This window comes from Lynx rufus, unplaced genomic scaffold, assembly GCF_022079265.1.
Source record: "Lynx rufus isolate CCGP_SWC_20201006 ecotype Redwood Valley unplaced genomic scaffold, mLynRuf1.p SCAF_6, whole genome shotgun sequence".
Classification (NCBI taxonomy): Eukaryota; Metazoa; Chordata; class Mammalia; order Carnivora; family Felidae; genus Lynx; species Lynx rufus.
The window spans coordinates 138,068,405-138,083,070 of NW_025814878.1; the positions used below are offsets into that span (position 1 = coordinate 138,068,405).

Below are 14,666 nucleotides of genomic sequence, written 5' to 3' on the forward strand. Positions count from 1 at the left end.
AAGCCAGACAAAAGGGACAGATACTGTAATGATTTCACTTATATGAGGTGCTTAGCAGAATAGTCAGGTTCATAGACAGAAACTAAATGGCGACTACCAAGGGCAGGGGGAGGGAGGCATGGGGAGTGATGTTTTTGGGTACAGAGTTTTCAGTTTGGGATGATAAAAAAGGTCTAGAGATGGATAGTGGTGATGGCTGAATATAACATCATGAAAGCATGTTAATGTCATGGAATCACACATTCAAAAGTAGTCAAAGTGGGAAATTCTATGTTACATATATTTTGCCACAATGAAACAACAACAAAAAAATAGGAACCAAAAAATGATCAGTTATACTCCCCACCCCCAGTTCTTCTCTTTTTAAGGGAAGTTTTTTTTTTGTTTTGTTTTGTTTTTTGTTTTTTTTTAAATTTTTTTTTTCAACGTTTATTTTTGGGACAGAGAGAGACAGAGCATGAACGGGGGAGGGGCAGAGAGAGAGGGAGACACAGAATCGGAAACAGGCTCCAGGCTCCGAGCCATCAGCCCAGAGCCCGACGCGGGGCTCGAACTCACGGACCGCGAGATCGTGACCTGGCTGAAGTCGGACGCTTAACTGACTGCGCCACCCAGGCGCCCCAAGGGAAGTTTTTTTAAAGAATTTTTTAACATTCCCTCTCCATCTTTTGCATCTGTTGTAGTTTTTCCTAAAAAGATTTTATATGTAACAGCTAATCTCTGTCAGATTTATGCCATTAGATTGTGTTGCAGAAGTCCATAAGTATGGATGAAACTTGCTTTACTAGCTTTCAAGCTAATAAATATTCAGAACGTTTGAGGTACTTTTGTATGAAATGGCATATTTAATAAATTCTACATCCCTATATTTTATTTAATTGAAAAAAAAAAAAAGCCTATGTACTTCAACATGAATGACCCTTGAGAACGTTATAAGTGAGAGAAGCCATTTCCAAAAGACTGATGGTTCTCTTTATATGAATTGTCCAGAGTAGGCAATTTGTAAAGCCAGAGAGTAGACTGCTGGTTGTTTTGGACTGGGGGGAGGGAGGGGGTTGTGGAAAGGGGAAAATGGGAAGATTTGGGATTCGTTTTAGGGGGAATGAACCAATTCTAAAATTAGATTTTAGATGGCTGCACCATCCTGTGAATATACTAAAAAACATTTAATTGCACACCTTTTTTTATAGGTCAATTGTATTGCATGTGAATGATATCTCATATAAGCTTTGTTTGCAATGCTTAAAGGAATGGTTTAATTTATCTTTTTTTTGAAGTATCTTTTTGCTTTTTGCTTCCTCATATGTCTTAGGTTAGTTGAAAACAATGTAGCACTGTCAAGATTAGCTTTTTAAATATGCATATGCTTTCTAACAAAGCTACAACCTGAGCAGACTTTATGACTGGTAACCATCAAAATGAATGCACAGACATCTGAATACAAGTATTAGTACATTTTGTGCACTCACACGCTGAGTGACTTTGTTAAACTGGTAGTGCACATATTTAAAACCAGACGGAATATGATGATTCATTTGATGACTGCAGAGCAACAGAAATGACACATTTCTTTTAAAGATGTACCCATTATAGGATTGCTTTTAAAAATGGTCTGTTTTCGTCAAGTCATTACGTTTTCTTTGCTTTTTAATTTCATAAAAAAACTAACAAACATTGAGACGATTACCAGCTTGTGAAAGGAGAGCTCCAAAGAAAAGCACTGGGTGGAAATACTGTTTCATTGATTTGGTTAACCATTCTGTAATCCCTGCTTCTAAAGTAGTCACCGTCTAGATGTTAAGCAGCCTTGATACATTAGCCCTTAAAGTGTAAGTGACCTTATATTAAAAGAGATACATGGGGCGCCTGGGTGGCGCAGTCGGTTGGGCGTCCGACTTCAGCCAGGTCACGATCTCGCGGTGCGTGAGTTCGAGCCCCGCGTCAGGCTCTGGGCTGATGGCTCAGAGCCTGGAGCCTGTTTCCGATTCTGTGTCTCCCTCTCTCTCTGCCCCTCCCCCGTTCATGCTCTGTCTCTCTCTGTCCCAAAAATAAATAAACGTTGGAAAAAAAAAAAAAAAAAGAGATACTGTTTCCATACTAGTTGCTACCACAGCTCCTCATACACACCCCCCTCGTGTGCCCACATAACCAACTCGCATACTTGCCCACCTACTCGGACTCACAGCCAGCTCAGAACGCAGGGTTTGCTCATGGCTGCCATTTTTTTGTTAGCCACATTTTGAACTAAGTGCCCCCCCCTTATTCCTTTGGTTAACCTGGGCCCCACATTTATAATTAATTTATAAATTAATTGCATTTATAAACTACTTGCCTAAGAAAACGCATTGTGATTCCAACCTAAAGCTGCAACTGATTTTTAGATATATAACCCAATGGGGAGGGGGTGCTACCTATGAAATGCCTCATTTTTACTTTATATTTACTTATATATTAACATAGAATTTTTCACTTCCAGAAATTAAGGCTGGCCAATCATATGTTTGTTTACCTGCTTGAGTCCAACCATTACTATTTGAACATTTGTCTTCCTATCAAACAGCACACACATTTTAAATCTCTTTCTATGGGGGCGCCTGGGTGGCTTAGTCGGGTAAGTGTCCAACTTCGGCTCAGGTCACGATCTCACGGTTGATGAGTTCGAGCCCCGCGTCGGGCTCTGTGGTGACAGCTCACAGCCTGGAGCCTGCTTCGGATTCTGTGTCTCCCTCTCTCTCTGCCCCTCCCCGACGTGTGCTCTGCCTCTGTCTCCCTCAAATGAATAAACATTTAAAAAAATTTAAATCTCTTTCTATGTATGTTCATGTGGTTTTAACCCATATCTATATTTATATGTTTGGTTGTATACCTAGCAGTAGCCGTTGTGGGGCTCCAACGAGAAGGGCAAGATAGTTATTTCCTCCTCTCAGAGAGCCTCCCTCTTGGAGATCGATGACCTTGGTGCAAGGTGGGACCAAGAAAGCACTTGGGTAACAGCAGGAGCAGTTGCTGAGGCGTCAGAGAGGAGGAAGTAATCTCTGGCTCCAGAGAACCTGTAACAATAAGCTGAACCTTAGAAATAAGGGAAGAATTTTGAAAGGTGAAGAAACCGAAAGGTCCTTCACCAACATGCAGAGTTCTTGGGAAAAGGAATAGACCTAAAACCAGAACAGAAAATATCTACTCTGTCTCTTCGGGGTACATGAATCTGTGAAGTCCTAATTCTTTCAGTGGGAGAAATACAGACTTTAATTAAGGGGTAAGTTTATTTTTATTTTGTGTTCTGGCGCCTACCATTCTAAAACATTGCCGGGCCTGTAGCGTGAAGCTGAGGGTAATTACTAGTGGGCCATCTTATTTTGAGAGCCCACGGGAAAAACCCACCCCGTTCATCCTCCTTGTTTGCTATTAACGTTTCAATTTGTAAGTTGTCATACTGCGACAGGCCGGTAGTTCACCCGGAGCAGGGTCCTGCTTGTAGCAGGCCACCCTGAGGGTTTCCAAGAGAAACTGCACTCCCCTTTCTGGCCCAAGGTCATGCTCGCTGGGAACCGCTTTCTAATTTATTGTATGCACATCAGCACAAGTTAAACCTCCTTCACTTACTAGTTACAGGGACCAGCTCATTGAAAAGCTGTTCCCAGGTTCCCATTAATCTGGATGAAAATGTGTTACCAGGAACTTTAGAAACTATTCAAGGAAGAAAGAAGAGTATTAGATAAATTGGTCTGTTGAGGGCTTACATGTAAACACGTACTGAATTATTTTATTTTCCCAGTATCCCTGGAAGGTGGGTCGGCCACTCTCTCTGTCTTACAGATCAGAAAACCGAGGCACAGAGAAGGAGAGTGAAATTTCATTCCCTGCATTATGCTCCTTGTTAAAGTGTCACTTTTTATCACAGTAGGTATGTCGAAGGTTGGCCAACGCAGGGTCCTGCCCCGTTAGTAAACACACACTTTTTTTTTTTTCAACATTTATTTATTTTTGGGACAGAGAGAGACAGAGCATGAACGGGGGAGGGGCAGAGAGAGAGGGAGACACAGAATCGGAAGCAGGCTCCAGGCTCCGAGCCATCAGCCCAGAGCCCGACGCGGGGCTCGAACTCGCGGACTGCGAGATCGCGAGATCCCGCAAGATCGCGAGATCTTGACCTGGCTGAAGTCGGACGCTTAACCGACTGCGCCACCCAGGCGCCCCAGTAAACACACACTTTTGTTACGCCGTGGATCTTGATGTTCAGCCGCAAAAGACCCGGCCAGCAGAGAAGCATGGCAGAAGGCCAGCCTGGATGCGGCCGGGTGTGTGATGATTAGCGTCGCCTGACGCGGCCTCCTGTGCCGCTCGTGCTGAAGAGCCTGCTGGCTGAGTACCCAGCCAAGAAACATGACAGTTTTGTGAACAGATAATATGTCAGGCGTTCGTTTTTCTGTTGAATAAGAAAGTCTTCAACTCCAGCTCTAATGTATATGTCTCTATGGACACGTATCTATCTGTCTTTCCAGGTAGATAGAAGACAAGGTGTGTCTACCTATTAATTTCTAGTAGAGAAAGTATGGATAAAACATTCCAAGGAGTCCTGTTATTTGGCTATTTGAATTTCTTGTTCCAAAATGATTTTTTTAAACGACTAGGCTGCTATTAAGAAGGTGACCGAGGGGCGCCTGGGTGGCGCAGTCAGCTAAGCGTCCGACTTCAGCCAGGTCACGATCTCGCGGTCCGTGAGTTCGAGCCCCGCGTCGGGCTCTGGGCTGATGGCTCGGAGCCTGGAGCCTGTTTCCGATTCTGTGTCTCCCTCTCTCTCTGCCCCTCCCCCGTTCATGCTCTGTCTCTCTCTGTCCCAAAAATAAATAAACGTTGAAAAAAAAAAAAAAAAAAAGAAGGTGACCGATCCGAGTCCATTGCTCTTTTCTTGCACATTCCTAAAAGCCCTGATGTTCACAGTTGGTGGAAAGAAAGTGGAGACACGCAGGGCATGGTTAATACATATGCATGACTGACCCCTCAAGAGCTAGGAGGTGACTCTACAGAATTAGCTGGCTCTCAGACTCCATAGATCCTCAAAATACTGTTGTAAGGACGAAATGAAATAGCACATAGGAAAATGCAGTATTTCGAAAGCTAAAAATCACTGGTCGCATGCAGGTTATCAAGGAGCAGCTCCTTTCTCAACATTTTTACTTCTTGGTCTCTTTGTACACGCCCTCTCCCCCTGCGCCCTCTTCTCTTTTCCTCTTCTCCTCTTCTCCCCCTTCTGCCAGGCTCTAGGTGATGAGCCAGTGGCAGGGGGCAGTTGGAGAAGGACTGAATCCGTCTCGTGTTCTTACTGCTTTCATAAATGGTCACGTTCACGCCACTTGCCTTGTATCACTCTTTTCCCTGCCCACCTTTGTATCCTCTGAGGAATTTTAAGACACTCTCTGCGCTTCCTAATTTGCTTCGCTCCATTTTGCTCTACCTTTGCAAAATTGGATCATCTTCCTGTTCCTCCCTTCTTACACACTCTACATCTAGCTATCAGCCGGTCAACTGGTTAGCTTCATTGTGTGATGCTGTGTCTTTTGCATAGTAGATACTCAGAAAATACGTGTTCATTAACTAGCTGAAAAAGAAACAGGTGAGTTACATATTCCTTCTTCTCTTTCGGTATTAAAAAAAAAAAAAAAAAGTGTTGACTGGCCTTAAATTTGGAGATTTTATCCAAGCCCACAGGATTGTAGAGCCTCAACTGTTTAACTCTTGGTGTTTTTCCTGCTAATGTAGCAAGGCAAAATAATAAAACTTGTTTGAGGCAAGGGAGTGTTTATTTTGAAAGACTCAAAAATCTTCCTCTTTAGGCATCCATGAGTTTACCTTTGTTTTGTCACCTAACAGAGACGATAAACATGAGGAAGCCACGCTTGCGTGGAATCCTCTGAAAGTAACATTAAATTTCCAAATGTCATCAGAGAGTATTGCCAGTGGACACTCGCTTGAAGAGCCTGGGTGATTGGTCTGTTTTCAGCTTTGTTGATTTGATTGCCCTTGTGAGTGTTGATCTGAAGGGAACCATTACCTGATTCCTTAAAATGATTAATGTTTTCTCCTTCCATTTTTTTTTTTTTTTTAAAGGAAATGGCAAAAATCCTTAATCATCCCAGAGTCTATGCTTTTCTGCACATACCGGTCCAGTCTGCCTCTGACTCTGTACTCACGGAAATGAGAAGAGAATACTGCGTGGCCGACTTCAAAAGAGTGGTGGATTTTCTGAAAGAGAAGTAAGTCTGTTAGTACTTAAGAAAATAACCATTTCTTTTTTTCTTTCGAAAGCATGTGGCAAAAATGCACTTATTGTAGCCACAATTAAAGGTACCAGAGGGAAGGCGAGAGTTTTGAAGCTTTCCGAGCCTTTAAGTTTCCTTAGGGACCCTTGATGTGGTTTCTTCTTATATCCACCTCCCATCTGTTCACAAAATACCATTAATTTGTGTGAGATTGCCACAGTCTGTCCAAGGTAGCACGCATTGCAATCATTTTTCTACCTGACCTCGTAGATGAAAACTGCGTTGGCTTTGCTTAAATCTCCTTTAATGTGGCTTTTTGAGGTTGTGAGCTGGGCCCGATGTGGAGATCGGCCAACTCATGTCACCGCGGAGTAGATAATTTTCTCCCAAGTAGCATTTTTTGAAGAGTATCTGGAACGTTCTTGCTTTTACCCGCTTATCCCTGAAGATCACTTGGAGAATTGTGATGTATAAGGTGGTTTTGGGATTCTGTGTTTTTAAAGTTGAAATTGCTGTTGACCAAAATTAAGGCATATTTACACAATCTTAGACATGAATGATCATTTTGTTTCCACAGAAAACACTTGCAGCCCATAATTATATTCTTCAAAACCCTACTTCTCATCATCACCAAACGTTGACTGCCTTCTGTGATTATACAAGGCAGGAAATAGCAGGGCTGGCCAAGGTCATACAAAACCTTCTCAAGTCTGGGGCACTGCTCTCCCCCGTGGCGATATGTCATTTATCCGGGCGTATCTGTGGCATGCGTCTTCCTACTTTCCATAATTTTTTTCCATATTTTTTTCCTCTGTTGTTTCTCTTAATTAAGATACAACTTTTTGTTTCCATCTTCTTGTTTATAATTATATACCTTTGTACCATGTCGAAGTGCTACATGGGTGTGATTGCTTTATACAAACTGTGAGCAGTTATTTTTTCCACCTTCAATTAGTGACTTATCCTGACTACATAGAAATCTTTTTAAATCTTTTTTCTTGTTCTATTTACTTTCTCCTTCCTCCCTCATCTTTCCCTTATGTCTTTCTAATTTTTTTTTTCCACCTCTAGGCATTTCTTGATTATCCTAACCACTAGAAATAAAGACACTTGTGTGCATTCAAACAAACACAGCTAATTGTTCGAATATTCAAATCAGCGAAGAGAAGGCATGTTTATTCTAGGATTTCGTAATTGTAATTGTTAAATATATACAGCCTTCAAAGTAGAAAGCAGAATAATGACAGATCTGTACCATCCATAGTAACTTTCTGCTCTTGAACAGAATGGAGGTCAAGGCTGAAGTGTGAGAACTTTTATGTTAGGTGTCTGTTAAGTTCCCCTGTATCTCTCCTTTGCGTTCATTCTAGCTTATTGTAGGTAAACTTGCCTCCTGTGAGAGAGTCCTTTTGGGCACGTTGGTACTGGTGAATGGAATGTTTGCAAAATTGCAGATAAATTGTTGCACCTGTGAAATTTCTTGCCTCTTGCTTATTACTAGGGCAGTGGCAAATAATGTGTACGATTCATACCTGTTGCACAAGATTTTGCCAAGTGGAGACATGCATCCTGTTGTGCAGAATAGACTGAACACTTTCCAAATAGTTTGTTGCATTAATGTGATTCGGTGAGGTTAAGGAATCAACACCTCTCTTTCTCCTCCACTTGGGTGAGTGCTGACTCAGTTGTTTGGGGAATTACTGTGGCTACCTAACTGGGCAACAATTTCACAATAAGTGCTAGCCTTTTATGTTGTTCCAAAGGTGGCCCTCTTAAATCTGTTGCATCTTGAACAGTTTCAACAGCATCCATGAGGTATAGAGAGGTGAAAAGATGATCACATCAAAGTGTTAGAGAATAGGCTCTTGCCTTTATTCATGGGTTAAACTCATTGTCCTTTTTTTGGATTCTGAATTAGCCTGAGGCATCTTTGTAGCTTTTCTAGAACTACCCTGCTGTCGGAAAGATCCCAGAACGAAGTACTCTGCCTGAGGATCTCTAGCATTTCCATTGCTGGAAATATCAGAGATCCCTGGAGAGGATATTGGAGATGCCTGGAGAAGACGCCCCCATCCCACACCCATCCATCCACAATGTCAATTTCAAGTTGTGTGAATCACTGAAATGGTAGAGTATGGGTCTAGATAACATCTCTGAAACGTTGTTTTTTATTAAAACTCTGTGTTGTATATGTACAGCGAGGGCAGAAGCAACCTCGGTGTACAGTTTCATACTTAGATTTTAACTTACGAGATGTATTGGAAAAATGTAGAAGGCAGACAGTATGGTGCCCTGATGCAGAGAGCAGATGACTGAGAAAAGTTACAGGTACTCTTCAGAAAAAAAGAAGAAATCAAATCCCCACGACTAATCACGTGATCCTTGCATGGTTTTACACAGTTCATCAGAACCATAAAATTGTGTATTTTGTCCATTCTGCCCTTTTGCTTGTGAAGAAGCATACAGCACTCTCTCCTGCACGGACAGTGGGGTCCACCTGTGCTCCTTAGTGAAAACGTGTTTCCTGTCCTTTCGGGAAGGTCCACCCATCCAGAGAGTACTTTTCAACTGTAACAAATATTTAGAAATAAATGAAGTAAGGGGATCCTTCTGTGATGTTTTGCTTATTTTTCCCTATAAAAACTAGATGGCTTTATGCCAAGTAGAGGAGGGCTTGTTGGAAACACCAAAGTCTCAGGGATTTCTGTAGCACTGCTGGTCTGGATAACTGATCCGGCACAAATTGCTTTGTCCAGTGTTTAATCAGAATTCAATAAAATATTGTCTTTTTTAGAAGGAGGACCTCACACTGTCATTTTGCCATTTTGTGCATTCATAAAATGACTGTGACTTAAAATGACTTGTTTGGCGCTTTCCTCTTGCAGCTGCTTTTTAAGCTCCTGTATTAATGTCTTCTTTCCTCTGAAGCTTTTGAAGCCCTTTTTTTTCCTAGTGAGCCTTTAATAGATGAGAATCTTGATTTTTTTTCTCCATGAATATGAATCTTCTCATAAATTCATGTTACGAATAAGGAACAGAGCACATCCTAATCTGTCTCGTCAAAAAAAAATCCAATTTTTAAAAATTTTTTATTTTATTATTTTTATTTTTTTTAACGTTTATTTTTTTTTTTTTAAATTTTTTTTTCAACGTTTTTTATTTATTTTTGGGACAGAGAGAGACAGAGCATGAACGGGGGAGGGGCAGAGAGAGAGGGAGACACAGAATCGGAAACAGGCTCCAGGCTCCGAGCCATCAGCCCAGAGCCTGACGCGGGGCTCGAACTCACGGACCGCGAGATCGTGACCTGGCTGAAGTCGGACGCTTAACCGACTGCGCCACCCAGGCGCCCCAAACGTTTATTTATTTTTGAGACAGGGAGAGACAGAGCATGAACAGGGGAGGGTCAGAGAGAGGGAGACACAGAATCTGAAACAGGCTCCAGGCTCAGAGCTGTCAGCACAGAGCCCGACGCGGGGCTCGAACTCATGGACTGCGAGATCATGACCTGAGCCAAAGTCGGCTGCTTAACCGACTGAGCCACCCAGGCGCCCCAAAAAATCCAATTTTTAAAACCACCTATAGCATTTAAGACAGAAGTCCAAACTGTTTAAGTCTACCTGAAGCTACGGGGGCTTTTAAACTACTAATTCAGCGATATTTATGACTCCCTGTTTCTGAAACACAGGGAGGTGAAATCTCTTTAATTAATTTTCTTTACCATTGAAACCGGCCCATGTGATAGCTGGGAGCAGTAGAAGTTTACTTGTGAGCCAGCTTGAAGTTGATTCATTATTCTCTGCAGTTGTTTGAAAGTTGGCAACTGTTCTCCTAACAGCAGCTGGATTGGAGATAACCTGGTGGTGCTGGCACGTGCTGAGGCATATGGGAATTTATTAAATCACGCAACCTTTGCAAAGAAAAGTGTCTAAATTGCTTAATATACTAATTTAAAACAGCTGGTCGTGAGCAGAAGATCATATGACTTAAATTATTCTATTCAGATTTATTAATCCAGTTGGAAAATTAAGTTGATGTTTTTATGTGAATGGGTAAGATGATTCCTTGAAATGTGTAATGGGATTTGGAGGGATACGGAAGCAAACTATACCACCAAGGTGCCATTCTGGTTTCAGAAAGATTGGTGTCTTTATGATTTTCAGTAAGTACCTCATGAGTTTTATTCCTTTTATTAATTGGCACTGAACTGGTTTTTCTGTTACCTTTTTAAGATACTGCTGGAATTTTTTCAAAAAGTATAAAATTGTATTTTTTCATGTTATTTTGAAAGAGTTAACTTCCTAATGAGAGGGTTTTTCACTTTGGTATGTTGAAGGTGATATACTTAGGGTTCCTAGGGCGTTGGGACCTTGGACACGGACTTTAATTGGGCCCCCCTCCTTTGAGCAGTAAACCCAGTCACTTCCCCAACATAAAACTGTATATTCACATATATTCACAAAATGACAACACATAGAATTCTTCTCTCAGGCATATGTTCTCGTGGTGAGGAAAAGAATCTCTGAGTCCTCAAATTCACACATTAAAGTGTGAAAGAAGATGAAGGAATGTCCTGTTGATAGATACATTTTAAGACATGAAAGAGTTTATATATTAAAAGATCCCTTTGTTTCCACAGATTATTTGTTTGGAGGTCCAAGGGCCTTTGGTTTATGTTAACCAGACCTTAAACCTGGGAGACTGGGTCCATCTCCCTTACCCCGTAGATGCATTTTGAATGAATTAACGACCAGTTATGTTTTCACCTGCTAGTTGCATAGATCTTAAGTTGTACCTTCCTGTAGCGTCTTTATGTTGACTAAACATGACACAATATTATCCATTCTCAGAATTTGCTGTAATCATTTGTCAATGTGCTGTGTAATTCTGGGCCAATTTGTCATGTTGCTTGTAGAATATTAACCCTTTAGCATCGTGATGTCCATTTGCACCCCTGAGTTGACTCTACCCAGAGATTGCCCAGTGAAATGCCATAGCCAGTAACCAGTGAGCACTCGGGGTAAAAGGGAACCTTTCAGCAGGGAGGACTCACCAGAGGGGAGGTACAGCCTTGCAGAGAAAGCTCTGTCCTCCCATCTCTCTGCTGTGGACTCAGGCAGTAAAGGGGCAACGAGGGCACAAAGCCGGGATCACTTTGGCAGGTTGATTTCTGTAAGTGAGTCACAGAGTTATCTCACACTGCCCAGCCTATCCTGTGACCTACTTTTCCAGTCTGTCTGAAGGGGGAAAAAAAAACAAAAACAAAATGATGCTAACTCATTAATGTCTTGAGTCCCATTTCTTTCTTTCGTTACTCCCAATCATCCATGTGTCCATACTGGAACACAGTCTGATGGAAGAACGTTGTGCTAAATTTGTATTTTATTCTGGTTTTCATATCTAGCTTTATTCCTAGTGGCTTGGACACCTGAGCAGCAATATCTGTCAGAATAGAGGAAAAGAAATTGCGGGGAAAAAAAAAAAAAAAGATTCGGCAAGGACTAGGTAATTAAGTTTTCTTCCACATGCATTCCCAGATTCCCAGATGTGTTTCTATTCACTGAATAACCGCCTCCCAAATAATTTAGGCAAAATACTTCCCTCAAAGTTGTTTTCTGACTTTATTCCATCATTTCTAACATCTTTAACTAGGTTGTTATCTTGGGTGTCCGTGAGACCTTGTTCGCTATTTTATCTCTTGTCGGACCTCTTTTTGAAATAGTGACATTCTATTGTCTTCCTCTCCCTCCCTTGCTACTTTTACATTTTTTCAAAAGAATGAATAAGTATTATTGGAACAGTTATGTAGCAAGAAAACACTTTTTCTTTTTTTGACATGGTATTATATTTACATTTGGAAGATACTGACATCATGTGCTAAATACCGCATTATTGTAGGACTACTCTACACGTGATTCATTGGTTTGAAAGTAATTACATCTTCTATTGGTGCTTTACATTTTCTGTCTAGCCTGGTCAGGAGAGAAACCTCATCATTCCTAACCTCTTTCTACCTTCTATCGTTCCATTACAATGCAATCGTGTTATTCCTTTCGGAAATAACACAGAGAAGAGAAGCTTCTTTCCCTTAATCCTTTGTACATTCTCTCTACCTCAGTGTTTTGTTGTAAACGTAAGGGTCGAGTCGCATAGTATGATAACATGTACTGATAGTAAGCATTTTTCCTTTCATTGATAGAGTGCTTTTCATATTCCACGGGGCTCACATGTTATGTCATGATGTAGTCACAGAAGTATGTAAGATAGGTATTTTTAGTCTCCACTTAATTTTTTTTTAATGTTTGTTTAATTATCTTGAGAGAGAGAGCATACAAGCAGGGGAGGGGCAGAGAGAGGGAGAATCCCAAGCAGGCCCCGTGCTGTCAGCACAGCGTCCGACAAGGGCCTTGATCTCACAGACCTTGAGATCATGACCTGAGCTGAAATCAAGAGTCAGACACTTAACCGACCGAGCCACCCAGGCGCCCCTAATCTGCACTTTTTAAAGTGAGCATCAGAGTTCAGACTGGCTAAAAAGACTTGGTGAGAACCCACAGTGATTTAATGCATAATAGAGTAGGTCTTCAGTTTCTGCTGCACAGCAATCTTCCTAACAATAATATTGATCCAATCACTCATTTTTTTTTTATTTATCAGTTTTGTTCTCAGCTCTGTAATAAATGCAACAATATCAATACCAATAGTAATACTTAATACGGTCATAATAATAAAGCCAGTGGCTAATATTTTTAAGTTGTACTTTTGTGCCAAGCACTGCTCTAGGGCAGTGACATATGTTCGCTTATTTAATCCTTAAGTCCCAAGGATGTTAAGTAATTTTCCCATGGTCAGGCAATCACTAATCAGTGATAGAAACTCAGTGAAAACTCAGATCCTGTGATGCCTGAGCAGCTCAATCATTGTGACGTACTGTTGTGCTAATCTAGGGCACAGTGCTCTAGCGATGGGAGACGGTAAGGTGGACTCGTCAAATAATAATGAAGTAAAATTTACAGTGCTTCTAAGGGAAGGTGAGAAAGGTATACACGAGTGTCAAGGATGGTGTTTTATCCCGAAATCTAATAGAAGAGGGAAAATGAGAGGAAGGAAGAATTTGGATAGAAAAAATGAGTTTGGTTTGGGACATACTGAATTTGCATTACCTGTATAGAAAATCCAGGGGAGATGAGAACCGGGTGGCTCAGTCATTTAAGCGTCCAACTCTTGATTTTGGCTCAGGTCATGATCTCATGGTTCATGGGATTGAGCCCCACGTCAGGCTCTTCGCTGACAGCATGGAGCCTGCCTGGGATTCTCTCTCTCTGTCTCCCTTTCTCTGCCCCTCCCCTGCTCACACGTGCACTCTCTCCTTCTCTCACTCAAAATAAATGTTTAAGAAAAAAAAAAAGAAAGAAAAGAAAACCCAAGGGAGAGCCCCTGTAGACTATGCAAAAGGTGGGCTACGAGCGCAGGAAGGAGATGAGGATGTGGAGATGCATGTTTGTGAGTAATTAGCTTTTGAGTGGCAGATGAAGCTGTGGGTGACGAGATCATCCAGCAGAAAGAGAATGGAAGGCTAAGAACAGGGGATTCGGGAAGACCGGCATTTGGGGGATAGAAAAGGTGAAGGGGTCCTGTGATGAGGGTGAGAAGGCAGGGTCAGGCCCAAGTAGGGGAAGACGAAGGAGGAAATGGCACCATGGAAGCCAAGGGACGTAGCAGTTTTAGGAAAGTGAAAATGGTAAGGGTCAAATGCCAGCTAGAGTTGCCTCTTGGAAGCGGGTGCTGAGCTAGGTGCTCTGGAGGAAAAAAGAAATACTTCTTAGATTATTTTCTTTCCCCAATACCGTGAGTGCTCAAGAGCTGTTGAGATGTAGTAGTGTCTCTGTGGTCCTCTGTTGACTGCATGCCCAGTTCTGAGCACGGTGCTCAGTTTGTCCTCCTTGACCCCGTGACCCCCATTTTGCTACGCTGTGTGCACAGCATCCAGGGCCACAGGAGCAAGAGGCGGGGATAATACATATTGGCTGAATGCATGGTGTGTACTCTGGAACCAGAGAGGTTAAGGCTTAGAGTACTACCTCCCATTCTATTTTAATTAAAGTTCTCTTTTCATAAACAAGAAAATCTCCTGTTCTTCGCAGAGAAACTGATCCATTCCCTTTGGTAGAACAGAAAACTCTGTATTCTTAAAGATTCTCTGTTCTGTGAACTCCTGCTGGCTTATAGCTAACAATAATTATAAGGCGATAGGTATTCAGTGTATAATATGTCGGAGGCAACGTGCTAAGTACCTCAGTACTTTATGTGGATTGACTCATTTAATTTTCACAATGGCTCATACCAGATGGGAAAACATTATTACCCCCATTTGACAGGTGAGGAAATTGAGGCACACAGCGACCT

The 14,666-nt window shown here is 41.8% G+C and overlaps 1 protein-coding gene across 1 annotated transcript in view; it reads left to right on the plus strand.

Moving 5' to 3' along the window:
• CDKAL1 (CDK5 regulatory subunit associated protein 1 like 1) overlaps positions 1-14,666 on the plus strand; it is a 664,701-nt gene that overhangs the window by 431,978 nt on the left and 218,057 nt on the right. The window contains exon 11 of the mRNA XM_047101748.1: positions 6,109-6,254. Coding sequence (XP_046957704.1) covers positions 6,109-6,254 — 146 coding nt within the window. The remainder of the gene's footprint in view (positions 1-6,108; positions 6,255-14,666) is intronic.